The sequence below is a fragment of the Tupaia chinensis genome, unplaced genomic scaffold, assembly GCF_000334495.1.
Source record: "Tupaia chinensis unplaced genomic scaffold, TupChi_1.0 Scaffold000688_1, whole genome shotgun sequence".
Taxonomy (NCBI): Eukaryota; Metazoa; Chordata; class Mammalia; order Scandentia; family Tupaiidae; genus Tupaia; species Tupaia belangeri.
Window position 1 is genome coordinate 2,278,927 of NW_006160211.1, and position 26,376 is coordinate 2,305,302.

The 26,376-nt window shown below is 37.4% G+C and overlaps 1 protein-coding gene and 1 non-coding gene across 2 annotated transcripts; both read left to right on the plus strand.

Annotated features, from left to right (window-relative positions):
- The first annotated feature begins 1,380 nt into the window (after nucleotides 1-1,380).
- Nucleotides 1,381-23,717, plus strand: TMX1 (thioredoxin related transmembrane protein 1). The gene is made up of 8 exons (XM_006160533.3): nucleotides 1,381-1,636; nucleotides 4,486-4,601; nucleotides 11,181-11,226; nucleotides 14,209-14,337; nucleotides 16,785-16,830; nucleotides 16,930-17,031; nucleotides 17,147-17,213; nucleotides 22,106-23,717. The coding sequence occupies exons 1-8, from the start codon at nucleotides 1,485-1,487 to the stop codon at nucleotides 22,285-22,287; spliced, it is 840 nt and encodes a 279-aa protein (XP_006160595.1). The 5' UTR covers nucleotides 1,381-1,484; the 3' UTR covers nucleotides 22,288-23,717.
- Nucleotides 4,716-4,850, plus strand: LOC114010045 (small nucleolar RNA SNORA70). The gene has a single exon (XR_003551439.1). It is a non-coding gene; the product is annotated as a small nucleolar RNA SNORA70 (small nucleolar RNA).
- Nucleotides 23,718-26,376: the final 2,659 nt, after the last annotated feature.

The window sequence follows — 26,376 nt, forward strand, 5'->3', positions numbered from 1 at the left end:
CTGCCCAGCAGTATCAAATATCTACAACAGGAAGATAACTGATAACAACAGGCAGATAGCTCTTTGTATGTAAATGCTCTCAATAGCCATTGCTAGAGTAGCTCTCAGAAGCATATTTCTGCATGCATCTAAAGGTCACGCCATGTTGTCTCAGATTGGCTGCTCTCCACAGTCAATAATTCTAGTTTTTGACCATGTGATGTTTGGGCTGCCTATTAGATATCCAGTATGGAATTGAATATCTATGTCTGTAAATTCCCAGAAGGATAGGCATATTGAAGGCCAGGATGAGGTTATCTGGAGGAGTGTGTCCATTTGAGGAGAAACATGGGACAGTAAAGCACCCCAGGGGATGCCAATACCTGGAAGTCAAGTAGAGGGGGAGTAGTGAATAAGTGTGATAAGCCAGTGAAGGAGAAAAACAAATGCTTCAGCACAGAGGAGACAGTAAGTAATGTTTTAGGGAGTATTTAGGGAGTGCTTGGAAACTGGAATGCTATCTGGTCAAACTTGATGAATACAGACAAACTAATGACTTTGCCATCACACAGATCACTGGTGTCCTCCAAAGAGCCATTCAGAGGAGAGGCCATTTGAGTGGGTTCAAGAGTGACTTTGAGGTGAAGAAATGTAATACATTTTCATTTGACAGACTAATAATTTCTAAAGGCAGTGCACATTTTGGTTTGCACTGGTATTTACAAATATTTGGGGGAAAAAAGAATCCTCCAGTATTTATGGCAAGCCTCTTTGTTTCTCTGTTTTGATGTTGTGATCCGGGATCTCTGTATGTACCTGCATTGTCTTCAAACTGAGAAATAACAAACATCAGAATGTGCATAAAGTGCATTCATCTTAAGATGCACAGCTCGATGGGCTTTTTTTACATACGTGTGCTCTCGTGTAACCACTGCTCATACCAAAATGAATATAAAAGCTACCCCATGGGGGGGGGTGTGTGCATCTTCCCAGTCTTAATACCCAGAAGTAAACCCATAGGCTTACTCCTATAAACACCCATTAGCTTTATTACAAAATTTTTCAAAGGGAACAAATGAAAACTGATGAGCATTTAATTACAAACCTCTATAGTAAATTTTACCAATTGGCTTCGATAAGCATAAATGACAGTCATTTGGCGCGCAAAAGCCGGCCCCAACATCTAAGCGATCCCTCCTCAACGCCGTGCTCCACGTTCGCCACGCCCCCTCTCGCGCTTTTCCTTCCCTTCTGTCCTGGGCCTTCTAGGCGGTGGGAGGAGCCCACTTTCTGTCATGCGCACTACCGAGAGGCGCGCTTTCCTCGCCCCCTACGCCCCACCCACTGGGACTAGAGCCCAGTCCTGCGCATTGAAATTCCTCTAGGCACGCGCGCCTCCCCGCGCCGTCGTGCGCATGAGCAGCGCCGCGCGCAGAGGGCGGAAGTGGTAGCTGCTGCAGGGAGTGGGGCTGCGGTGCTTGCTGTGGGGTGGGCGAGCAGCCGACATGGCGCCGTCCGGGAGCCTCGTGGTTTCCCCGGCAATCCTGGTGCTCTTGCTTTTGGGGACCCCCTGGGCCCACGGACGGCGGAGCGATGTGCGCGTCATCACGGACGAGAACTGGAGAGAGTTGCTGGAAGGAGAATGGATGATAGAATTGTGAGTGCGGGGCGGTTGTCCCGGGTCTCCTCGGCCCGCCAGGCTGGCTGGGGTCCTGCGCCGGAGGACCCACTTCACCCGCAGGCCGCAGTTTCTTGAGACTGCGCCCCTGAGTCGCCGACCCGGCGTTCCCGACTCCTTCGGATCCCCAAACTCCTCACGGGATCTGCCGCCGGCTTAGTTCCACCCTCTGTTCGTTTTACTAGATAGATAAGTTTCTTCCCAAGTGTTTCTAGGGCTGTGGTGGGCTTGAAAGGTTTTCATGCCACTTTTCCGTGGCTTTGAGGATGGGGTTGGACCTGGGGAGCTGCCTAGTTCCCATCCATACAGTTAATGACATTAGAATGATTTTCCACAAACTTCTAGACTTACTTTCACTAAGCTTTGCAGAAAAGGATATTGAACAAAATCTCTCCTAGCTTTTTGTCTAGTATTAAAGTTAGGCTCTGTATAATGTTAGAAACCAGGGCTTTATTTTTTATAGACTAGCCACTTTTTTTTATTGTAAATGCTGAGAAAATTCAAGTAGAGTTATTTTTGTATCTTGGTTTTCTTTTTTCTTTTTTCGATTTTTCCTTTTGCTCTGTCTTTTCGACTCCATAACTTATTTTTCCTTTTGAGTGTGTGTTTTTGCAGTGTAGAGAATACTTTGATTGTGACTCCCAGGCTTTTGTAAGAGGTATTTCATTAAAGGATAAAGTTAGTATGACTATTACAACCTTATAAGAACGCCATGTTGTCATGTATTGTTTCAGCAAAACCATGTGTCTTGTGTGGTGATTCCATTTTACTAACTTCCGTTTTGTTTTGCAGTGGTAGGAAACAAATGATCTGCTTTTGCTTTAGATCCTAAGTTGGTGGTGGTAGTGTCATTGATACTGATATTAATGAAATCCTTATTGAATTAACTCAGCGACTGGACACTGCTAAGAATCTTTACATACATCATCTTATTTAATTATCAAGGCTCTGATAGGAATTATTTTTCCCCACTTTACAAATGAGAGCAGCTTAATTAACCAGTTGCTTTATTAGGCTAGGTTCTTTGGGTCTGCAGAGTAGGACACCTTGTTCTTTAGCAAAGTTCCAGTTGGTATTTCCTAGATCATGGATGGAGCTAGGGTTGCCAGTTAAGGAGGCAGGTGGAAGTGATAACCCAAGAGAGAACTCAGAAGGCCAAATCAGTTACTCTTGGGGTATTAAGAAAATACCCCAAATTTAGAACTTGCAGGCAGTGGATTAGATAGGGGAAATTACAGTCTGCAACTCAATGAAATGAATTTTTAGAAAACATCATTTAAGCTTAAGCAGAGAAGTAGAACTGGGGACCACATTTGGTTTTGTCAAGAGTACCTTGCTTTATATTGCCACGGAAAAATATTCAGAGTTCGAAACAATAATTGAGATGCAAATACAGTATATCTCAGTTTAAGCTCGTTTAAACTGTACAGATGTAGAACTATTAAGGAGAACGTAGCAAAACCTGAGCTAAATCTGTATTAGAGCATCATGTGGTAATAGGATAGTGTTTTTTTCTATTTTGTCTTAACTCAAGATTGTGAGGTTCAATGATTGTTCTAAAAACAACTAAGAAAACAGACTTGAAAAAGAAGGGATCTATTGTAGTCCTAAAATAATCTGCCCATAATTACAGTTGAATTATTTTAAATAAATCCAGTTTTGATCAGCAGTTTTGTTATGGATATATTTTTATTATAATATGATTTTTTTGTTGAGGAGTTTGGTTTTGTATGTTTTGTCAAGTTTTCCCAATTTTACAATGCCTTGGAGTTTGATTTTCCTAAAGCAATTTACGAAAATGTAAAGTACAGAAATTGTACTGTGTCTAACAAGTATGGGCATTATTCTTCCTGGTTCCATTAAAAACCTGAGGCAGGCTATAAGATAATACACAATAAAATAGAAACATAAAATTCCAGGGAAAATCCAGGGCCTGGGAAGATAATACCAGAGTAGTAATTAAAATGCCATTATGCTTGGCCACAGAATTTATAAATCCAAGTTCTTGGAAACTTTTATCATGGGCTAGCCAAAAGAGTTGTTTGGCCTGCTTAGTATTTGTGTGGGGGTTAAGTTTTGCGTTAACATTTTTACATAAAAATGCAGATCTGCAACTTCTTTTAAATATGAATAGGCGTCTTTCTGGGCCTGCCATCCCTTATGGCTATCCTATTTAGTAGTAATGGTTGCCCACTTGAAGTGGAGCAGGTGCTTCCTTAAAATTCACAGCAGTCCAGAGAGCTTCCTGTCTTTCTAGCACCTTGTATTTGTGATTCTACATTGTAAAATGATTAAAATTGGCAAACTCTCAATTTGGCTTTGAGCTTATTGGTGGTCACTTTTTAAAGAATTATTTTATTTAACTTTCTTTATTTTAATTTGACTAGAACGGGACAGAGTGAGAGAGAGATAAAGGGAGGAAGCAAGTAACCAGGTCCAGGACTTGAACCATGGTTGGCCATGTGGGAATCCATCGCTTTTAACCACTATGCCACCTGCCGGCCCTGGTGGTTACATTTTAATAGAAAAGTTCACAGGCCTTTAAGGAGCTGTTTTGCATGTGAGAAAAGTTTTTGTGTCTTTAAGAACTTTATCCTGGAATTACTTTGATGTAATTAGCATCATCTATTGACAATTTACTTCCAGATTGTTATAACCACTTTTATAACCATTTTTGTCTATACAAATTAACCACTTTGATATCTTCAGTGACTGTTCTTGGTAAAGTATTCTTCAAAAATTAAACATTTAGAATTTTTCTTTTCTAGATGAATGGTATTCTCATATTATAGTGCTGAGCTTTTTTTTTTTAAAATTGTATTTCTTAGTTATGCTCCATGGTGTCCTGCTTGTCAAAATCTTCAACCAGAATGGGAAAATTTCGCTGAATGGGGAGAAGATCTTGAGGTTAATGTTGCAAAAGTTGATGTCACAGAGCAGCCAGGTACTATAAATCTGGTTATTTTTTTTCTTTGCTGATGGATTGATATGTTTATCCAGTTTTTCACATTATGTGGTGTTAGGTCTATCTTTCCTTAGGTTTTGAAACCATAAGTGTCTGCAGCTAATTAAGCCGACTGGTCCACCTCTCTGATGGGGGCTCAGTGTGCAATGGCTGCGAAAAGCAGATTCCTTGGTTGTGTATGCAGCTCATTCCTTGTATGTGTTGCTCTAAGGGACCCTGGAAACATCTCCCTCTCCCTATTCCCCACATAACTACCTCCAGTCCTTGTTTGTTTGAATCTCAGGCCCCTGACTAGCATGCAATATGTGTTTAAGAAGTCCTAGGATGCTGCAGTCTAGGTGAACATTGATCAAGCCATCATTTGCATTCATAGGAGTTTTCAGAATAAGGAGCTTATTTTAATAGTTGGGTTTCTTTGTAGTGTCATAGTCACATTCCCTGACAAAAGAATATCTGAATCTCTGACACTGAGTTCCAAATTTGATAACTGTGATTTGAGAACATGGACTTTTAATTACAAAGCAGTCATTGTGGGGTCAAGTACATTGCTGATTTGGTCCCCTAAACTGGTAGCAAGCCCTGTTCATTTTTTAGGAGAGATTTTTGCTATAGGGCGTGTGTGCTGGCTGGAGAGACAGAGAGACAGAAAACGAAAAATCACCTCCCAGGAGTGGTGGCCATGCCACAATCCTTTTTCCATTCTCCTCTTAGGATTTTGGGCATGCACGCATACGTGCCCCAAACTATTACACCATTTGTGGTCCCCAAGCCCTGTTCTTAAGGATGTTTCTTTCTCAGACCACCCTCATCTTATTGGTGGTCACAGCAAACCTGGATTCCTGGCTGCCCTATCCCAAATGGTAATAATAGGTAGTATTTATTACTTACCTATTAGAGCACTCTCCCAATAATCTCATTTTACAGATAAACGGAGGCACAGATCATTATATATTATTAATAAATGTTAGCTGCTACTTTTAATGTCTATCTTAAGAAAGATACTTAGCATTTTCCATTTTAGGAAACACCACCACTGCCTCTGTTTTTTTGAATGTTGTACAATTTCATTTCATTTTAGATCTAAGATGTACTATCCCATGACTTACCAGTAGTAGCCTTTTTTAATTGAAACATGGTAATCATACATGTTCATGGATCAAAGTGTGATCAAATTACCATGATCAAATCAGGATAATGAGTATATCTGTCACCTCAACCATTTAACATTTCTTTTTGTTAGGAACATTAAAAATACTCTCTTTCAGCTATTTACAAATGTACAATAAATTAACTATAGTTACTCTGTGATGCTATAAAATACTAGAATTTAATCATTCTGTCTAACTGTATTTTTGTACCTATTAACTACACTCGAATCCTCTACCTTCTCAGGCTCTGATAACCACTTTTCTGTTCTCTGCTTCTATGAGATCAACTTTTTCTTGACTTTCACATGAGTGAGAACATGCAGTATTTGTCTTTCTGTGCCTAAATTATTTCATTTAACAAAATTCCTTCAGACTTGTCCACATTGCCAGGAATGACAGGATTTTATCCCTTTTAATGAAATAATATTCCATTGTGTGTCTGTGCTACATTTTTACATTTTGTATTATCTGTTGATAAATACAAACACCTACATTGGTTGTATATCCTGGGCATTGTGAATAATGCTGCGTTAAACATGGGAGTGTGGATCTCTTTGACATACATATTTCCTTTGGATATACAGTATATCCAGTAATAAGATGACTCAATCATACGGCCATTCTATATTTATTTTGTATAAAACCTCCATACTGTTTTCCATGATGGTGGTACTAATTTACATCCCTTTTCCCTGAATGCATTCTCAACAGCATTTGTTGTTTTTTCCTTTTTGATGATAACCATTCTAACTGGGATGGGATAATATCTCATGGTTTGGATTTGCATTTTCCTAATGATTGCTGATGGTGAGCACTTTTAAAAAATACTTGCCAGTCATATGTCTTTTGAAAGATGTATATTCAGATCATGTTCCCTCTCCTCCACTTTAAAATTTGCTAGAGAGGGCATGCACTTGCCAGAGAGACAAGAGTGAGACAGCAAGTTAGAAATCACCCCCCTGGGGGATGGCCACACCAGAACCCCTTCTTCATTCCGTCGTGATTTTGGGCATGCACTCACACATACCTGGCTTGTTGTTGTTTATTAAGAGGTTTTTGCTATAGGGCGTGTGCGCTCTCCAGAAAGACAGAGACAGAAAGCGGAGAAATCACCCCCTGGGGGGATGGCCACACCACAATCCCTTCTCCTCTCTGGATGTTGGGCATGCGCACACACATGCGCTGGTGTGAGTTTAAGCCACTGGATCTGCAACTCTGTCGACTATATGGGAGTTCAGCGACATAGCCATTACGCTAACTGCTGGTACCATGGCTTGCTTTTAAAGCACAGCTTGAAATGCATAGTCAGCCATGTAGGATCCACCTGTCTTAATCATCATACCTCCTAGCTGGCCCTACGTGCCCTTTTTTTTTGAAAAAAAAAAATCAGATTTTTAATTAATTTTTTTGCTGTTATATTGAATTCCTTATATATTCTCGATATTAATTCCTGTCAGGTGAACAGTTTACACATATTTTCTTCCATTCTGCAAGTAGTCTCTTTGCTCTGTTGATCATTTCCTTTATTGTGAAGACGACTTCTAATTCAGTACAATCGTATTTGTCTATTTTTGCTTTTGTTGTCTATGCTTTTAAGGTCTTTTCCAAAAAACTCTTTGTCTATACCAATGTCCTGAGTGTTTCTCCTATCTTCTTGTTGATAGTTTCAGGTCCTACATTTAACCTTTGACCCATTTTTATTTATTTATTTATTTTTTGTGAGGTGAGAGATAGGATCTAGTTAAAGGTAGGAGTTTACTTTCATTCTTCACCCTATGGGTTAGCTACCTTTCTCAACATTTATTGAAGAGAATGTCCTTTTTTCAGTGTATGTTCTATTCCTTTGTTGAAAATCAGTTAGCTGTAAGTATGTGGATTTATTTCTTGGTGCTCTGTTCTGTTTCATTGCACTATGGTATTTTTTCTTTAAGAATTATTTATTTGGTTTTATTTATTGTTATTTCGAAATTTCCTATAGGATACATGTGAGAGAGAGAAAGTGATAAAGCAGGCTGCCAGACCTGGGACTTGAACCTTGGTCAGCCATGTCCAGCACCCTAATGTCCATGTCACCTGCTGGCGTCTGTTGTTTTTAATGCCAGTTCCATGCTGATTTAGTTATGCTAGCTTTGAAGTATGTAAGGCAGGTATTGTGATGTTTCCAGCTTTTATTTTTTTGTTCAAAGTTGCTTTGGCTATTTAGGATCTTTTGTGATTCCATGTTAATTTTTGGATTTTTTTTTTTCTATTCTGTAAAGAGTATCATTGGAATTTTGATAGAGATTGAGTTGAGGCCTGGCCTGTGACCTTTTGGTTAAGGAAGCCAGATCCTACCTGTCTGACTGCATAGTTTTAATCCCAGCCTCCCTGGTTTGAAGTGTGCCCCAAACCTCAACAGGATGGGGAAATGAAGGAATTGTAGCTAGACCACAACCCATTGGGGGTTGCTTTCTCTCTTTGTGTATAGTTCACATATACCTTCTGGAAAAATTTACAAAAAGAGAGATTGTGTTCAATCTGTAGATTGTTTTGGGTAATATGGACATTTTAACAGTATTCTTTCAATCCATGAAAATGGGTGCCTTGCCATTTTTTTGTGTGTCTTTAGTTTTTTCATCAGTGTTTTATAGTTTATAGTTTATGCATATGTAATATATATTACATATAGTTTATGTTTATATTATAGAGAAATTTTGCATTCTTGGTTAAATATATTCCCAAGGGTGGGTTTTTTTTTTTTTTTTTGTAGTTATTGTGAATGGGATAGTTTTCTTAATTTCTTAGCTAGTTAATTGATACAAAGAAAAGTTTTTGTATTCTGCAATTTAAATTGTAAATCAGTTCTAAGAGTTTTTTTGGTAGAATCTTAATTTTTTTTTCTATAGATAAGATTATGTCATTTTCAAATAGGGGCGATTTGACTTTCTCCTTTTTATTTAGGATGTCTTTTGTTTCTTTCTCTTGCCTAATTGTTCTGGCTATGATTTCCAGTACTATGTTGAAGTAGAATGGGGAAAGTGGGCATCCTTGTCTCGTTCTAGATCATTGTGGAAAAGCATTGAGCTTTTCCAGTTCTGTATGATGTTAGCTGTGGATCAGACATACATGACCTTTGTTGTGTCAAGGTGCCTTCTATCTGTAATTTCTTGAGGTTTTATCATGAAGGAATGTGAATTTCATCAGTACTTTTTTTTGTATCTGCTGAGACAGTCATGGTTTTTGTCCATCTTATTAATGTGATGTATTGCATCTATGAATTTGCATTTATTTAGACCATCCTTGCATACCTCAGATAAATCCTACTTAATCATGGTGTGTAATTTTGGGGTGTGTGTGCATGTGCTATTGGAATTAGTGTTTTGTTGAGGACTTTTGCATCTGTGTTCATCATGGATATTGATCTGTAGTTTTTTATTTTTTTAAAGAGTTATTTAATTTGTTATTATTATTTTTTATTTTGTTATAGGATACATACACTCACCAGAGAAAAAGAAAGCAAGAAGGCAAGCTGCCATGTCAGAGACTTGAACTGTATGTAGTTGGTCATGTAGGAATCCAGCTCCTTAACCATCACGCCACCTACTGTTCTCCAGTCTTTTTTTTGTTGTGTCTTTGTCTGATTTGGATCTGAGAGTAATAATGCTGACCTTATAGGATGAGTTTGAAAGAGTTCCTTCTTTTTTCTTTTATTTTACTTATTTTAATTTGATCAGAGAGGGGCAGAGTAAGAGAGAAAGCGAGAGAGAGTGAGAAAGCAAACTGCCAGGTCTGGGACTCTAGTGCAGTCGGCCTTGTGAGTGTGCCCTTAACCACCACACCACTTGCCGGCCCCAAGTTTCCTCTTTTTCAGTTTGTTGGAAGTTTATAAAGAATCAGTGTTAATTCTTCTTTACATGTTTTATAGATTTTAGCAGCGAGACCCTCAGGTGCTGGACTGTTCTTTGATAGGCTTTATTACTGCTTCAATCTTGTTAATAGTAATCTGTTTAGACTTTCTGTTTCTTAATTCAATTGTGATAGTTTGTATGTTTCTAGGAATTCATTATCCATTTCTTTTAGATTTTCCAATTTGTTCATGGTAGTTTCTTAGAATCTTTTCTATTTCCGTGTTATTTTTTGTAATGTCTAATTTTTCATCTCTGATTTTATTTATTTGGGTCTTTTTCTTAGTTTAGCTACAGGTTTATCAAGTTTATTTATGTCTTCAAAGAACCTCTTTTTTGTTTTTTTTTTTGTATTATGTTTTTTTAGTCTTAATTTTGTTTATGGTGTTCTGATCTTCATTTCTTTCTTTCTGCTAATTTTGGGTTTAGTTCTTGCTTTTCTAGTTCATTGAGGTACATTTGAAGTCTTTTTACTATTTTTTTTTTTTTTAATGTTTTTGTGGGTGCCTGTGCTTGTCAGAGAGACAGAGGGAAAGTGAGAAATCACCTCCCAGGAGGGATGACCACACTGCATTCCCATCTTCTCCATTCTTCTCTCGGGATTTTGGGCATGCACACATGCATGCAGACACACATGGTATGATTTTCAAGCCACTGGGTCTGACCCTCAAACAGCGGTCAGCCATTTGGGAAACTAGCATTTTAACCACCATGTCACCTGCTGGCCCCTCTTTTTTGATGTAGGTATTTATTGTTACTAATTTCCTTTTTAGTACTGATTTTGCTGTAGCCCATTGTTTTCATTTTGAGAGACTTGTTTTGTGGTTTAACCTATGGTCTGTTTTGGAGAATGTTTCATGTGCTGCTGGGAAGAATGTGTATTTTGCAGCTTTTGGGTGAGATGATTTTTAGGTTATTTAGGTTCATTAGGTCTGTAGTTAAATTTGATATTTTTTTTTTGTTGATTTTTTTTCTGTCTGGATCACCTGTCCACTTTAGAAGGTAGGGTGTTGAAGTCCTCAACTATTACTGAATCAGAGTCTTATTTTTTTTACTTTATTTTAGAGCTAATAATTGCTTTAATTTGAGTGCCTGTGTGTGTGTGTGTGTGTGTAAAGATATGTGTGCGTGTGCACGTGCTCATAGAATGACTTTCCTGTCTCTTTAACGGTTTTTGAATTAGGTCTATTTTATTTGATATACATAGTTACTTATGTACATCTTTGGTTTTTCTTTTCATGGAGTGTCTATCTGTTTACTTTTCATTTTTATCATCGCTAATAGTCTTAATCAAACAGTATAATTAAGTGCTTACATATATTTACAAATGTCTTACTCCTTGAGCTTTACATATTTCTTGAGATAATACACAGTATGTTTCTTTAAATACATAATTTCTATTTTTTATTATAAAACTTAACTATTTTTAGTTACATAATTTTATATTTTTTAATTTAGAATCAACTTTTAAGTTGTCCGTGACTGACCTCTATAAAACCTTCTGTTTTGTTCTTTATCATTTATAGGACTGAGTGGACGGTTTATCATAACTGCTCTTCCTACTATTTATCAGTAAGTATTTGAAGATTCTCACTTACAGAGAAAGATGGATTAAAGTGTAAACTGAGTAATAGGCTTCTGGCTTGGATGGTGTTTGAAGAGCTGAGGTTTGGCTGTTTGTGCTACCCATGGTGCCTTTAAATAGATTAGTGAAGCGTGAAACATTCTCTGTTCTCGAAGATTCTCAGTGTTGTGAAAGATGCTGTTCATGTGAAAAGATGAAGTCCTCTTCAGCATAGTAAATGATTATTGACCCAGAGTGGTGGTGGATCCCATAGGAAGTTGGGTGAAGGAGAGAAATCATTGTGAGATGGGGTGCTTCCCGGAAAATATGAAGTTTAAATGAAACTTTGAAGATAGAATTTTCCACAGTGCTGGGTCAGCATTCCATTCTGAGGACAGTTTTATAAACAGTCATTTGTAGGATCCTGTTATGGTAAAGTAGCTAAGGAAGTGCTGTGGCACAGACTTGGTAGGGGAAGAATAGTGTGCGGTGTTTGGGCTTGAATCCAAATGAGTCCAAATGAATGAGATTAAGATTATATAGTCTTCAGTATCAGGTCTTTTAGTTTGACTCTGTCTTCTAAAGTAGGGGTAGGAAATTTCAAATCTTGTACCTACTAAACAAGGAGGTACTTTTCTCCTCCCTTTGCATCTGTATCTTGCTTTCTTTTGTCCCTTTCTTTCCATGATTTTTTTTTTTTAATCCTTCCTTTATATTTATTTAAATTTCTATTCTCTATCTCTAGGAGTGCTTCTCTCCCTCCCTTTTTACTTGGTCCTTTTTCCTACCTACCCCTTAACTGGCTGGAATTTGTCTCTCCTTTTCACTTGTCAGCCCCCTCCCTCCCCCTCCTTACCTATAATTTCCTTTTCTTTCTTTTTTTCTTTTGGAGAGATTTTGGCTATAGGGCACATGCGCTTGCCAGAAAGACAGAAAGAGAGAGAGAGATACAGAAAGCGACAAGTCACCCCCTCCCAGGGGGTTGGGGATGGCCATGCTGCAATCCCTTCTCCATTCTCCTCTTGGGATCTTGGGCACACACGTACATGCACCTGGCATGAGTTCAAGTCAAAAGGTCCGGGACTCGAACTGTGGTCGACCAAATGGAAGTCCAGCAACATAGCCATTACATTTGGTGGTCCCTCCTCTTCTTTCAATCAGTATTTACCATGTCCTTTTGTCTAGTTTCTGCTTATTAAAATCCTACTCATCCTTAAGAGAATGGCTCAGTGCCACCTTCTTCATGAAAGTTTGTGCTTTTGAGTGAATGATTGATGTCCTTTATCTGAATGGATGAAGGATCCTGTCACCCTTTAGGTAGTAAGGAGCTAGTGACGTTTTGTACCACAAGATGTGGGAACCAGGAGAACGGTCACGACTGTTACAGGAACCCATCTACTAGTGATAGGGAGGAGGAGGAGGTATAAGGAAGAGTGGAAAACTGACTAATATGATCACTGAAATGGGAAGAACTGAAGCACTATGCCAGATGTCTTCAGAATTTAAAGCATGGTGACTGGAATAATGTGATTATGATTGAAAGTACCAGAAAAATACCTTAAATTGGTTACTTGCAGTTTAACAATAGCTAATAATTAATATGAGCCAGGTATTGTTCTAATAACGTTTTATATACTAATTCCTATATTGTGTATGTTACACATAAGGCTTAAAAAGTTTTTCTGAGATTTGTCTACTTACTGTATTCCATAGTTTTATTATTTGGAAGAGCAACAATAACAAAATCTTAATTCTTATGATAGCTTTAAAATGTAACCTCATTGTTTATTTAAATTTGGGGCTTTGATGTCATTAGTAGGCATTAGTATAATATGCTACTTATATATAGCTAATGCTTTTGAATATTCAGATTGACTGTAAAATGAGTCTAGAAATATCAAAGTAAAAACAGTTTATTTCTCATTGCTGGCTAATATTTAATTCTGGTTCTCCCTAGTTGTAAAGATGGTGAATTTAGGCGCTATCAGGGTCCAAGGACCAAGAAGGGGGGGGTGGGGATGGCCACGCCACAATCCCTTCTCCTCCATTCTCCTCTCAGGATCTTAGGCATGTGCAAACATGCACCTGGCATGAGTTCAAGTCAAAAGGTCCGGGACTCGAACTGTGGTCGACCAAATGGAAGTCCAGCAACATAGCCATTACATTTGGTGGTCCCTCCTCTTCTTTCAATCAGTATTTACCATGTCCTTTTGTCTAGTTTCTGCTTATTAAAATCCTACTCATCCTTAAGAGAATGGCTCAGTGCCACCTTCTTCATGAAAGTTTGTGCTTTTGAGTGAATGATTGATGTCCTTTATCTGAATGGATGAAGGATCCTGTCACCCTTTAGGTAGTAAGGAGCTAGTGACGTTTTGTACCACAAGATGTGGGAACCAGGAGAACGGTCACGACTGTTACAGGAACCCATCTACTAGTGATAGGGAGGAGGAGGAGGTATAAGGAAGAGTGGAAAACTGACTAATATGATCACTGAAATGGGAAGAACTGAAGCACTATGCCAGATGTCTTCAGAATTTAAAGCATGGTGACTGGAATAATGTGATTATGATTGAAAGTACCAGAAAAATACCTTAAATTGGTTACTTGCAGTTTAACAATAGCTAATAATTAATATGAGCCAGGTATTGTTCTAATAACGTTTTATATACTAATTCCTATATTGTGTATGTTACACATAAGGCTTAAAAAGTTTTTCTGAGATTTGTCTACTTACTGTATTCCATAGTTTTATTATTTGGAAGAGCAACAATAACAAAATCTTAATTCTTATGATAGCTTTAAAATGTAACCTCATTGTTTATTTAAATTTGGGGCTTTGATGTCATTAGTAGGCATTAGTATAATATGCTACTTATATATAGCTAATGCTTTTGAATATTCAGATTGACTGTAAAATGAGTCTAGAAATATCAAAGTAAAAACAGTTTATTTCTCATTGCTGGCTAATATTTAATTCTGGTTCTCCCTAGTTGTAAAGATGGTGAATTTAGGCGCTATCAGGGTCCAAGGACCAAGAAGGACTTCATTAACTTTATAAGCGAAAAAGAGTGGAAGACCGTTGAACCTGTTTCCTCATGGTTTGGTCCAGGCTCTGTCCTGTAAGTATGAGAGACTTTGTCTTACCTATTTCAGAATTCACTGGAAGATATCATGACATTCAATGTGAAGAAAGCATTCATAGTTTGTTTCTTAGGCTCATAAGATATATTAAATTTAGTATGTATTTGATGTTTTTAACTTGACTATCTTCTAAGTTAAGCAGATACTTTTATGCTTGTTAAGTTAAAAAGAGACAACTGTAGAATTCTTGAGTGTTTCTTCAGGAATATTTGAGCTGTATAGATTTGGTCATATGTATCATTAAAAGCTAAGTAATTCCCCTACGAGTGTGAGCAATGTAATGGGTAAAGGTATCGCTTCAATCAGTTGAATGAGAGGGCTCAAACTTTTCCTACTCATGCTACCTTTAGGCTTCAGTTCTTAGTGTAAAGTGGTAAAATTATGTTTGGTTGGTCTTATGGCTTGTATTAATAGTGTGGATCAGCAATAACCCTAATAGTGTGACTAACCAGTGAGCTTTATAAATAGCTAGAAGATGAGTGAACTTCTCCCTAGCAGTTTGCTGTGGAGCATAAGGGTTGGGAACGTCAAACATGGGTCTTTTCTACGCTGTTGGGATGCAAAGCCTCGCTAGTTGTTTGGAGACCTGGGAATGGCAAGTTGTGCCGAGGTCATCCTGGACTCATCCCAGTGTGGTTACATCCCATGTAAGCCTTTTCCTTACATGGAGGCTGAGGAGTTGGAATATCAACCATGTGAGGAGAGAAATGCTCTAGAATCTGGGTAAAGAGGAAAGATGAGCCTAAGGCAGTTATTTGGAAGTAGAAGTTCATCTGTAGCATCTTTTCCTTGCATACCTCCCTTCCTGAGAAAACCTCTGAATTGTCTGTCAGAACTCACCAGCTGAACCTCTACACCCAACCTAGTTAGAGAACCTAGTATTCCTGAAATCATCTAATGGGGACTATAGTGAGACAGTTTTCCAAACAGCATAATCAATGTAACTGAAAAATACCCTCCTGTGTTGAACTAAAAATGTAACTGGTTTTTGTTCTTTGAAGTCTAATGTCATAAATGGATCTTACCTTTGTTAGTAGGAGATAGTTCCTTATAAATGTCTGGTGATTCTCAGGGCAGCAGTTTATGTAGAGAGCACTCACAGTTAGCTTTGCAAGATTCCTTTCTCCAGGTTTCCTTGCATTAGTTCTCAATGAAGTCAAAACTCCAGAAAGGAAATCAGTGAAGTTTGAGTTTATTTGGCAGTTAGGTCAGCCGATCATCCTACTTTGGCTTTGGCTTCTCTGTGTAAAAAAGCCCTTGGCAATACGAGCAACACAACACCTCTTACTAAAGAGAAAATGATTGAGAACCCACCAACTTTAACTTTTGAAGCATCCCTTTTTTCCAATGGCCTATCAAAGTGCCTTGATATAATTGTGAAAAATAATTATTTTAATTGTTATAATCTAGCTTTTATTTCTTGTATATTTTGTATATCATTGCAAGATACCAAACTAATGTCATTGCAAATTTTAATAAGTTTTTTTTTTGGAGAGGTTTTTGCTCTAGGGTACGTGCGTGCGATCGCCAGAAAGCGAGAAATCACTCCCCAGGGTGGATGGCCACATTGCAATCCCTTCTTTCCTCCATTCTCTTCTTGAGATCCTGGGCACGCATGCACACGCGCCCGGTGTGAGTTTAAGCCGCCAGGTCCGGGACTCGAACCGCAGTCGACTACGTGGGAGTCCAGCGACATAGCCATTACGCTAACTGCTGGTCCCTCTATTTATTTATTTTTTAAAAGAGATTTTTGCCATAGGTGCGTGCACTCGCTAGAGATAGAAAGTGAAAAATAACTCCTGCATGGGGTATGGCCACACCACAGTCCCTTCATTCTACTCTCAGGATTTGGGGCATGCGCACACATGCACCCGGCATGAATTTTAAGCTACTACTTCCAGTATGTGAACTGGTCAACTTCTTGGGAGTCCAGTGCCGGAACAATTAGGCCATCTGCTGACCCTGACAATCTAGTAGTTTTAACAAAACAGGGGTTATTAAAGGGAAGAATCAGTTCAACAAGTGCTCCTGTTTCTTCCCTTAGGCCCCTTTCTTTGCTTATTTGGAAGATTTTAGGTGCAGTTAGAGTTGCTTTTCCAACTGGTTTTGTAGAGCTAAGTCCTTTTACCTTGGAGAAGTCATCAGATGAAAGGGGGAATGTTCATGTTAGAGCAATAGGAGAAAAGGACAAAGTCAAATACTTTATTTCTGGAGACATCACATGGTAATAACAATTCGGAAACTTGTTACTTTTTATGAACAAGCCTTATTTATAGACATGAAAATCAGTGATATGTCACTAGTCTCAATTAACATCAGCAATACTGTCTGTCATTGGGGAAATTATGGAGTAGAAAATAGAATATATAGATATATACAGAACCATGTACTTTATTCAGTTTTTCAATCATCTGTTTTATTTTAGGATGAGTAGTATGTCAGCACTTTTCCAACTATCTATGTGGATCAGGGTATGGACTAAAATATTATTTCTATCTTACATACTTTTAACACTATCTCTTTTTAAAAAGCAAACAGATTTTTAGGACGTTTTTGTCTTCTGATTTTAGACTTGCCATAACTATCTTACTGAAGACCTTGGATTACCGGTTTGGGGATCATATGCAGTGTTTGCTTTAGCAACTCTGCTTTCAGGGCTGTTGCTGGGACTTGTAAGTACTTCATTTTGAGTTCTAGGGAGAAACTGTTTTAAAGTGTGATATTTTCACGTGGTTGTGCTAGCTGAATCATATTGTGCATTCAGATGTCTTACGTTTGTTTTTGCAGTGTATGATATTTGTGGCAGATTGCCTTTGTCCTTCAAAAAGGCGCCGACCACAGCCATACCCTTCAAGTAAGTACATTATAACAACTTTACTTTTTATTCTCCATAACCCCATTTATTTCTATAAACACAATCCCGTTTTTTCACAGGTTGCCCTTTTAGTTTAGGTTTCTTTTCTTTTAAGAGTTTTTTTGTTATAGGATATGTGTACTTGCTAGAGAGGCAAAAAGCAAGGTATCATCCCCTAGGGGATGGCAGTCCCTTCTCTTGGGATCTTGGGCAGACATGCACTTATGCCTGAAGTGAGTTTCAAGCCACTAGGTCTGGGACTCAAACCACTTTCGGCGATATGGAAGTCCAGTGACGTAACCATTTTGCCATTTGCTGGTCCTTAATTTAGTTTCTTAAATGTGGTCTATATCAGCTTTAGCATAAGGGGGAAGGGGGCAGGAGATATATATTTTTCATGCGATAATGGTAATCCAGTGGATTTTAGGATGTTATTTTCTTATGTACTAGGTTGTTGGGAAAGTCATGTATTTTTCTGTTTTTCTATGTAAAAATGCACAGAAATCTCAATAGCCTAATAATATGGTGAGTTTTAACATTTGCATGGAACTCTTAGATAGTAATAATGTTGATCTTAAAAACTTATTTGAAAATTTTATTTTATTCATGAATTTATTTGGGTATACCTGAGTTGAGTTTTTTAAACATGGGGATCAGCAGGTGGCATTGTGGCTAAAGGCGCTTCATTCCCACCTGGCTCACTGTGGTTCAAGTCCTGGACCCAGTGGCTTGAAAATCCTGTCACATAATACTTACATGCCCAAAATCTGAGAGGAGGGATTACGTACGCATGGCCATCCCTCATAGGGGAGTGATTTCTCACTTTTCCCCTCTGTTCATCTCTAGGGAGCCCATGCATTCTGTGGCAAAAACTTAAAAAAAAAAAAAAAGAAAGAAAAAGGTGAATATGTTCCACTCTTGAAATCATTCATTAGATTGTGACCACATGTGAAGGTATTTACTTTTTGCATGCTGGCCAATTCCAAGTTTTTTTTCTGGTCAGCTACTGGGGAGAGCAATTCCTGTAGTTAATTACCTAACCAGCCATTTATTTTTAATCTTGAAAATTGTACTGTTATTGGAAGCCCTGATATTTATGGTATATAAATTGAAAGGGCAACCTTCTACTTCTCTTATCCCATTTGCTTTTCAGCAGCACTGTAGTAGACTGCAGAGAATACTGCTCAAGTTTTGTAGTTGAGAGAACTTAAGATTTAGAGAGATGAAACATGTTTTCACAGTCGCACAGAAATGACAGCTATGTGTAGACCAAGGTCAGACTGGCTGGGTATTTTTTTTATTATGCTGCTTTCCATGGGTTAGGATTTATTGAGGTCGAAACTCCTTACCTAAAATTAGTGGAGTTTACATTTACCATGTCCCTTGAATAACTGATAGGTCACTTTTCTTTTCCTAGGTAGTTTTATTGATACTGAAAAGGACATGTGTCATTTAGGGAGGTAATCATTTTATACACTGAGGCTACTGACCTTTTGGCAAAAAAGACAAGCACAAATTATTTAAAAGACCAATTTATTGTTAGGTGTAAGGTTTTTAAAGTGAAATCAATATAAAGTATTACCAACTTTTAAATTGTGACTAAAATGTAAGATTTGATTTAGTAAACACAAACGATAAATACACAAAAACATCTATATTATGTTTGGTTTTCTTGATTATTCTTTTTCTACACTCACTTAAGTCCTACAGCAGTCATAAAATCTGTGGTCAGTGTACAATTTACCTTGGATCCCGTAAATGTACTGGAGTTTGTACTAAGTCATGTGATATGTGGACAGAATCATTGCCACTCTTCCCAGATTCTCTTCTCATTTCTGTCAGTTATCTACCAAAATTTTACTTTGGAAGTCGGTATAAATAGATTTTTCTGAGGATGAAGTGTTGGAATCTATCTTAACTCTTAGAACAAACTTAATAGTATCAGACTTATCTGGAGAACTTGTTGAAACAGTTTACTGATATCCAGCCCATGTTTTAGATTCAGAAGTTCTGTGATGGGGCTGAGAATTTCTATTTTTAAGAGAGATTTTTGCTATAGGGCGCATGTGCTCGCTGGAGAGACAGAGACAGAAAGGGGGAAATGCCCCTACTCTGGGGCCTATGGCCGTGCCGTAATTCTGTCTTCCTTTTCCCTTTGGGATTTAGAGCATGCATACATATGTGCCCATTGCTAGTTTCAAAGCCTCTGGGTCTAGGACTTAAACCTCAGTTGTTCATGTGGAAGTCTAGGTAAACGTTCATAAATGAGAAGGGTAGGAAGGCACAATTGTAGACATTTTCTAAGAGGTGAACCTAAGGAAATGGTATTTTGTCTCCTTTAGGAAATTACAAGGAAATTCATTTATTGGAAATGAATTTTTAAAAATGACTTACCTGATTTCTGTTAAGCTACTGAAGCTACTGGGCCTTAAGGTTTACAGTAAGCCATTATTAGCGAAAGCTGTACCTCCACACATCTAATTTGGGGAGATTAAAAGGCATAAAGCAATGGGTTTTTTGGATGCCTTCCCAAGTCATTCAGAAAAAAGGCAGCATGGTCTTTGAGTTAGATCTGACTGGGAATTGTTCTGTCACTTAACGGCAATGTGTAGCATAAATGTCCTAATCTCTGAGCATGTTTTCTCTGCAGTGAAATGGAAATAATTATGCTTTCCCCATTGGGTCATGTAAAGCCTTTAAGTTAGGTACTTTTAATGCTCATATCTTAGTGACATTAGTCAGCACTCAGTAAATATTCACTGTGTATATGATTATGTAGTTTATATTCCTTTAGTGACACAACTGATAGATATTAATCCAGACTTTAATGTGATATTGCCCCTTCTATAGCAGACATGATTTATTTTGGTTGCTTAGATTTTGAATTGCCAGGGAAAGAAACCAAACCCAGTTCATTCTACCTTTCAGCAAAATAGGAATTTATTGGTGTCTATGTCAAGTTTAAGGTCAGAGTTTACTAGATTCTTGGGTCCTATATATTAAGATGCTATGTGTTTTTGAGTTGCTCAGTTCTCGTACTTTTACTTGTTCCTTTAGCTTGGTTCTTTCTAGTCAGTAGCATAAGATGACTATAGAAAGCCATAGTTAAAATCCTGGAGTAAAAAGGCAATCTCTTTTCTTCCAATACTCAACCTGTCTTTGGAGAAATTCTGATAAATGAATGCACTTGTAAGAAGAGTCACTGTACACTGGGGTTTCTCAAACACATTAACACTAATGGCACTTCTGGCTGGATAATTCTTAATTGAAGTGGACTGTCTTTTGTTGAATGTCATTGAATATTCAGCAGTATCCAGCTAAGTTCCAGTAGCACTGCCCCCCCCCAAGTGTGATAACCCCAAAAATGTCTGTAGGTACTGCTTAATATTCATTGAGAGTCAAAATCACCCTTGGAGAAACATTCCATTCACTAGAACCACATGGGCTATAGCTTAGGGAAGGGGCTGTAAAGCCACCAGAAAGAAGGCTGCCAGGAAGATCAAACAAATGTCATCTACTACCAGACACGAATTCCTATAGTTTACTTTAAGCTCCCCTCTACCCCCATTGTGGACTGCCTCGGATTAGGGAATTTATTCTCTTCACTGAACAGAATTAAGCTCTTTGGCCTGATTCTGTTTTCTGTGTCTTGTGTCTCAGTGACATGGTGTGTTCTAAACTTAATTAGTAACTGGCCCTATAAAAAACAGAAGTGGGGCCTATTCCATGGCCTAGTTATCAAAGAAGCTCATCCCACATGGCCAGCTGTGGTTCAAATCCTGGTCCCAACAACTTAAAAAACATGCCATACACTTGTGTGTGCATACCCTAAACAAATCGTGACAGAATGGAGAAATGGAGATGGCCTCGTTAGGGAATGCATACCACCTGCCATGTTTTTCTCTGGTGAGTTCATAACCCGCTGGCAAATTAAAAATTATATATAATGATAATAATGGACGAACAGATGGTGTAATGGTTACATCACTGGACTCCCACATAGTTGAGTATAATTCGAGTCCTGGACTCAGCAGCTTAAAAACTCATGCAGGGCATGAGAGGAGATTGGAAGAGAAGGGATTAGAGATTGGAGGAGAAGGGATTGTGATGTGGCCATTCCCCCCCAGTTTAATGCTCAATTGATTTTGATTCTCAATGAATATTTAGCAATAGCCAGAGACATTTTTGGTTGTCACACTTCAGGGGAGCAGAGCTACTGGAAACTGGCTGGGTGCTGTTGAGCATTCAACATTCAACTAAAGACAATCCACTTGCTTTCTGTCTTTGGAGAGTGCACATGCCCTATAGCAAAAAATCTCTTAAAAAAATAGGATATTTATGTGTGTACATATTTAAATACTTACTGAGCTGCATAATTATGACTTATACAGATTATTGTTTAATTATACCTTAATAAAGCTGGATAGATTGGGATCAGGAAGAAGCACATTTGTGGAACCAAAAAAAAAAAAATAGGAATATCATGTTCAAGTGTCAATTTGTGATTCCTGTTCCTCTGGTGAGTACTGAAACAAGGGTAGTAGTGAAAATTTAGTATGATTGTTCAAAAAAATTACTAACGAATTCTTAAAAGATGGTTGTATTTAATACGGCATGTTTTCTTACAACTTTGTATTCATAGTATCAATGTTGATTCATTTTATTCAGTTCATAAATAGGTGGCTAACTATAATGAATGCGGTAAATAAAATGGACCTTCTAAACTAACTATTGTTTTTATAGTACCTATTTCTTTTTATCTTATTAAGTTTGAGAGATCTAAATAAGTGCAAAGCAGTTTATTGACATACGGATCATTACACTATTTTTATTTGATTCTAAAGCAAATCTAATACATCAACAAAAAATCAATTCTTGTCCTTGTCTTTAAGAAAAATTATTACCAGAATCTTATTCTCAACCTCTGAAAAGAGTGGAAGAGGAACAAGAGGCTGATGAGGAAGATGTTTCAGAAGATGAGGCTGAAAGTAAAAACAAGATGAAGACAGACTCTTCCCAGAATGCAATAAGGCAGCGCTCTGTGGGTCCATCACTGGCTACAGATAAATCCTAGTTCGTTCTGTGGATATCTCAATATCATTTTGACAAAAACTGAAACTTGGTCTTTTTTTTTTTTAATTTGAAGTGAACTGTGACTTGCTTGTTAATTGTAGGGTTCAGTCTAGATTGTCACTAGATTGAACAATCTGTGTTAAGAAATTAAAAACATTAGGTATAACAGTTTGAAATATGATTTGAGAACAGTACGATGGTTTAAACAGTTCTTTCATTTTTGAAAAATCTGGTGCCAAGCAATAAGATTTGTGTGTGTGCTTGATAATAATCTGTTTCAAGTTTGAGCTGAGAAATTAATTTCCCAAGTATTGCATTATTGGGGTATTTAAGATTAGAGAAAAATTTTATTTAATACAATTTTTCTAGGTTTCACTATGTGAAAAAAAGATCATATTTCCCATAAATGGGAACTTTGCCCATTATCTCAAGAAATGTGTCTATGTTCTTTCTAGCAATATAGTCTAAAATTTCTTCATATTTTTAGATTATGCAACTAATAAAAACTACCTTTAATTACAATTTTCTACACATGATATGATAATACAGGACATTACTATTTATCCACTAGGATGGGATGTTTTTATAAGTCCATGGTACATTCTTGATTAAAGGTGATTGCCTTTTTGTTCCCTCTGTTCAGTGTGTGGTTTATATTTTTATTTGCCTTGGGTTATGTTCATTTTTCAAATTCAGTGATAATTTCTTGGAATATTTTTTGTGTTTTGCTGAATCGTACTTTTTTCATTGTTTGAAACTAAAGTTTACTGAGAGATCCAGCAGACTGTGCTGTCTATTGATAATTCCAACTTTTGGCCACTTATTTTGGATTTCATATTCTTACTGAATCTCTACTTGAATTTTTTTTTTATGTGAAGCTGAACATTCCTTATTTTTATTTGATATGGAAAGGAGCCTCAGTGCTTGACAATTTTGAATAGTCAGAAAAGTTTAATTTGTGTAAAGTTTGCATTCTACTCAGGAAAACATCTAGTGCATGTTTTAAATCAGTCCTAATACACAGAAAGTTCTTAATGAGTTTTATGGTCTGTAAGCGTGATGTTTTAAAATTGTAACATTTTTATGTTCTTAAAAAAGATGAACTTCACATTCTGTTTTTTTGTGTTGTATGACTGCTAATACCGATTTCATGGTAGTAATCAGCAGGATGGGATATTTAATGTAATTTTACTTATTAAATTGTTAGAACACAAGATTTTCACCTTATAGCCAGGGTAGGGGTATAATGGAGAACTATAAGCCACAGGAAGGAGAAAACCTGTAATACTCAGAATGAATCACCTCATTAGATAGTTTCTTTAATGTTCACCCTTTTCAGGTTTTGTTGCTGTGTGACTATTAGATTTACAGTATCATAATGTACATTGTTAAAGTCCTCTCCATTAGAATATTAAATATTCTACTATTGAAGAGTCAGATGTGTAATTTGTAATGCCTTAGAAAAATATTCTGAGCACAAAATAAACTTTTCTAAGCACTTCACTAAAGCTGAAGACCAATAAGATTTCTAGTTGTGTATTTTAAAATATTTTTTATTACTTTGTATTTAACAATGTTCAGGTGAATGTTCACATGCATACGTAGTGTCCATATATATGGCACTTGAAATGTGTAATCTGTTTCTGTGAAACAGAAAAAATTAAACTTACAAAATGAAAATACAGTATTAATGGAAAACTGAAAGTGGACTAAAGAGAGGGGTGTCTTTCAGAAAACATTATAGCTGTTGAAGATTGTTACTGTATACATCTTAGTAGTTAATTTTCTGTTTATATCAGACTCTTGGGAAAACTTTGTAGGGTGATTTACAAATGGTTTGGGATGGAATTTGCAGTGTATTTTGGAAAATTATGTCCCACCCACCCTCCATAATCATCCACCTCTACTGTTGAAATATTGTAAAATCTGGTCTCTAGAGGACAATGCAATGGTACTACCATATGTTGCTAAGTACTTAATTATCAGCAAGACTTAAAAAGTCTTAATGAAGATTCCTGAGTATATCTAATAGCTACTGGGTACCATTGGAGCTTTACTAAGTTTTTCCATGTTCATTCATTTAGTCCTAACAAGTGCCATGTAAGACAGGTAAGTATGTCTTTGAGATGAACAGGCTGAGCTATGGTAGAAATAGGTAGAATATGAATTCATTTCTGAGTCCTAATCTTGACCATTTCTTTAGTGTCAGTACTAAAAATTCAACAGTCTCAATTTTGGGCTTAAAATTTCACTCAAATGCAGTAACATGCTATTCAGAAATCACCATAATTTTTCAGTATTTCCAGTCTCATGTTGGTTGCTGCATAAAGTTGTTACGGTAAATGAGGCTTCTGAAAGCAGTTTTCTGCCTCGTCACTTGTGTCCTTATTCAACACTTGGCCTAAAAGGTAGTTTTGGGCTTAATTATGATTGACTTTTTTTTTTTTTTTTCACTGTAGGGCGCGTGCGCTCGCCAGACAGACAGAGAGAGACGTAGAGACAGAAAGCGAGAAATCACCCCCCAGGGGGGATGGTCACGCCGCAATCCCTTCTCCTCCATTCTCCTCTCGGGATCTTGGGCACGCACGCGCACGCGCCCGGCGTGAGTTTTAAGCCACCGGGTCCGGGACACGAACTGCGGTCGACTACGAGGGAGTCCAGCGACATAGCCATTACGCTAACTGCTGGTTCCCATGATTGACATTTTTTGAATGAATGTTTTAGCTCCTATTTTAGGGTGAGCTAAGTATTCTGATTCATTCCCATAAGGTAGAGTTCTTTTGCTAAATTTGATTCTTAGAGTAATTTAGCTCTTCTAAAAGTAATTTTTACATTGAACATCCTTGCAGATTTAGATGTTAGTATTGCATGTTTAGCAACTTACACTGGGCGTGTGTGCATGTATGCCCAAGAGAACAGGAGAAGGGAATGCAGCGTGGCCATCTCTGGCCCCCCCCCCAGGGGTGATTATCTCGCTTTTTGTCTCTGTGTCTTTGGCAAATGCATGTGCCCTCTAGCAAAAATCTTTCTTAAAAAAAAGAAGACAAGTATTTTACTGAAGAATTTAGTCCTTTAATAATTTGTTGTAGTTATTGATCTATTTGGAGATATTTCTGTCGTCCTAAATTGTGCTTTGTAATCATGCCACAGTCCGTTACTTATGCACGTGCAATGTGAACCCAGCATGTTTTTCTAGCTGCTGGGTCTGGCACTCCAACTGGTTGGCTCTGTGGGAGGCAGCTCTTTGTAATCACTTGGCGACAGGCTGGCCCTGTCCTGCTTTGTTTGTACATATTTTTCCCCCCATTTTTTGTGGGTTGATATATTTTTTTTAATTTTAAAAATTCTATTTTATCCTTCCCAACATAAATGCTGTTTTAAATTTTAAAAATTAAAAATATCTATTTTAATCTCCATAATTTTGGTATTAAACAGTTGTTGCCTATGTAGACAATTTTAAATCTTAATTCCTTTTTGCCATTTATTTTGCTCACCACTGGTTTTGGCATTGCAGACCTTTTTTGGGCTCATTTTATTTCCTGAGCAGTTCCTCTGAGGTTTAGAAGCCAGTTATTAAACTCATTTCTTTATGCACAGTCTGCCATTTTCCTCTGACTGCTGCTACATCTGCCCTTTGTTCTGCAGTGCCTAGGTGTGGGTCTCTTTATTTAGGAAGCTTTTTATGATTCTTCATCAGATTCTTGAATCTGAAAATTTTTGCCTTTTATTAGATTTGGGAAATTTTTATATCTTTGGATATAAAAAGAATTTAAAAGAACACACCTTAAAGCTAGTCCTCCAAGAACTTAGGCAGGTAAATAACAAACTTCTGATATAAACCCTTATTTTTATATCTTTGGATATTGCCTCAATCCTACATTCTCCATTATCTTCTGATATCCCTTATTAGAAGGATATTAAACATTCTCGGTCTGTCCTCAGTATCTATTAAACTCCCATTTATTTTTCATCTTTTTTTTTATTCTAAATTTCTTCAGCTGTCTTCCAATTTATTCAGCTCTATCTTCAAGTTTATTCTTTAGCTGTGTCTAATCTTGTTTTCTTTTTTACTGTTTTTTGTTTTTTTGCT

Excerpts from the sequence above, each read along its gene's own strand:
- TMX1 (XM_006160533.3), top strand. The coding sequence starts at position 1,485 with ATGGCGCCGTCCGGGAGCCTCGTGGTTTCCCCGGCAATCCTGGTGCTC. Across the intron at positions 4,602-11,180 it reads TGATGTCACAGAGCAGCCAG|GACTGAGTGGACGGTTTATC; the intron begins GTACTATAAATC and ends TATCATTTATAG. Across the intron at positions 14,338-16,784 it reads TTTGGTCCAGGCTCTGTCCT|GATGAGTAGTATGTCAGCAC; the intron begins GTAAGTATGAGA and ends GTTTTATTTTAG.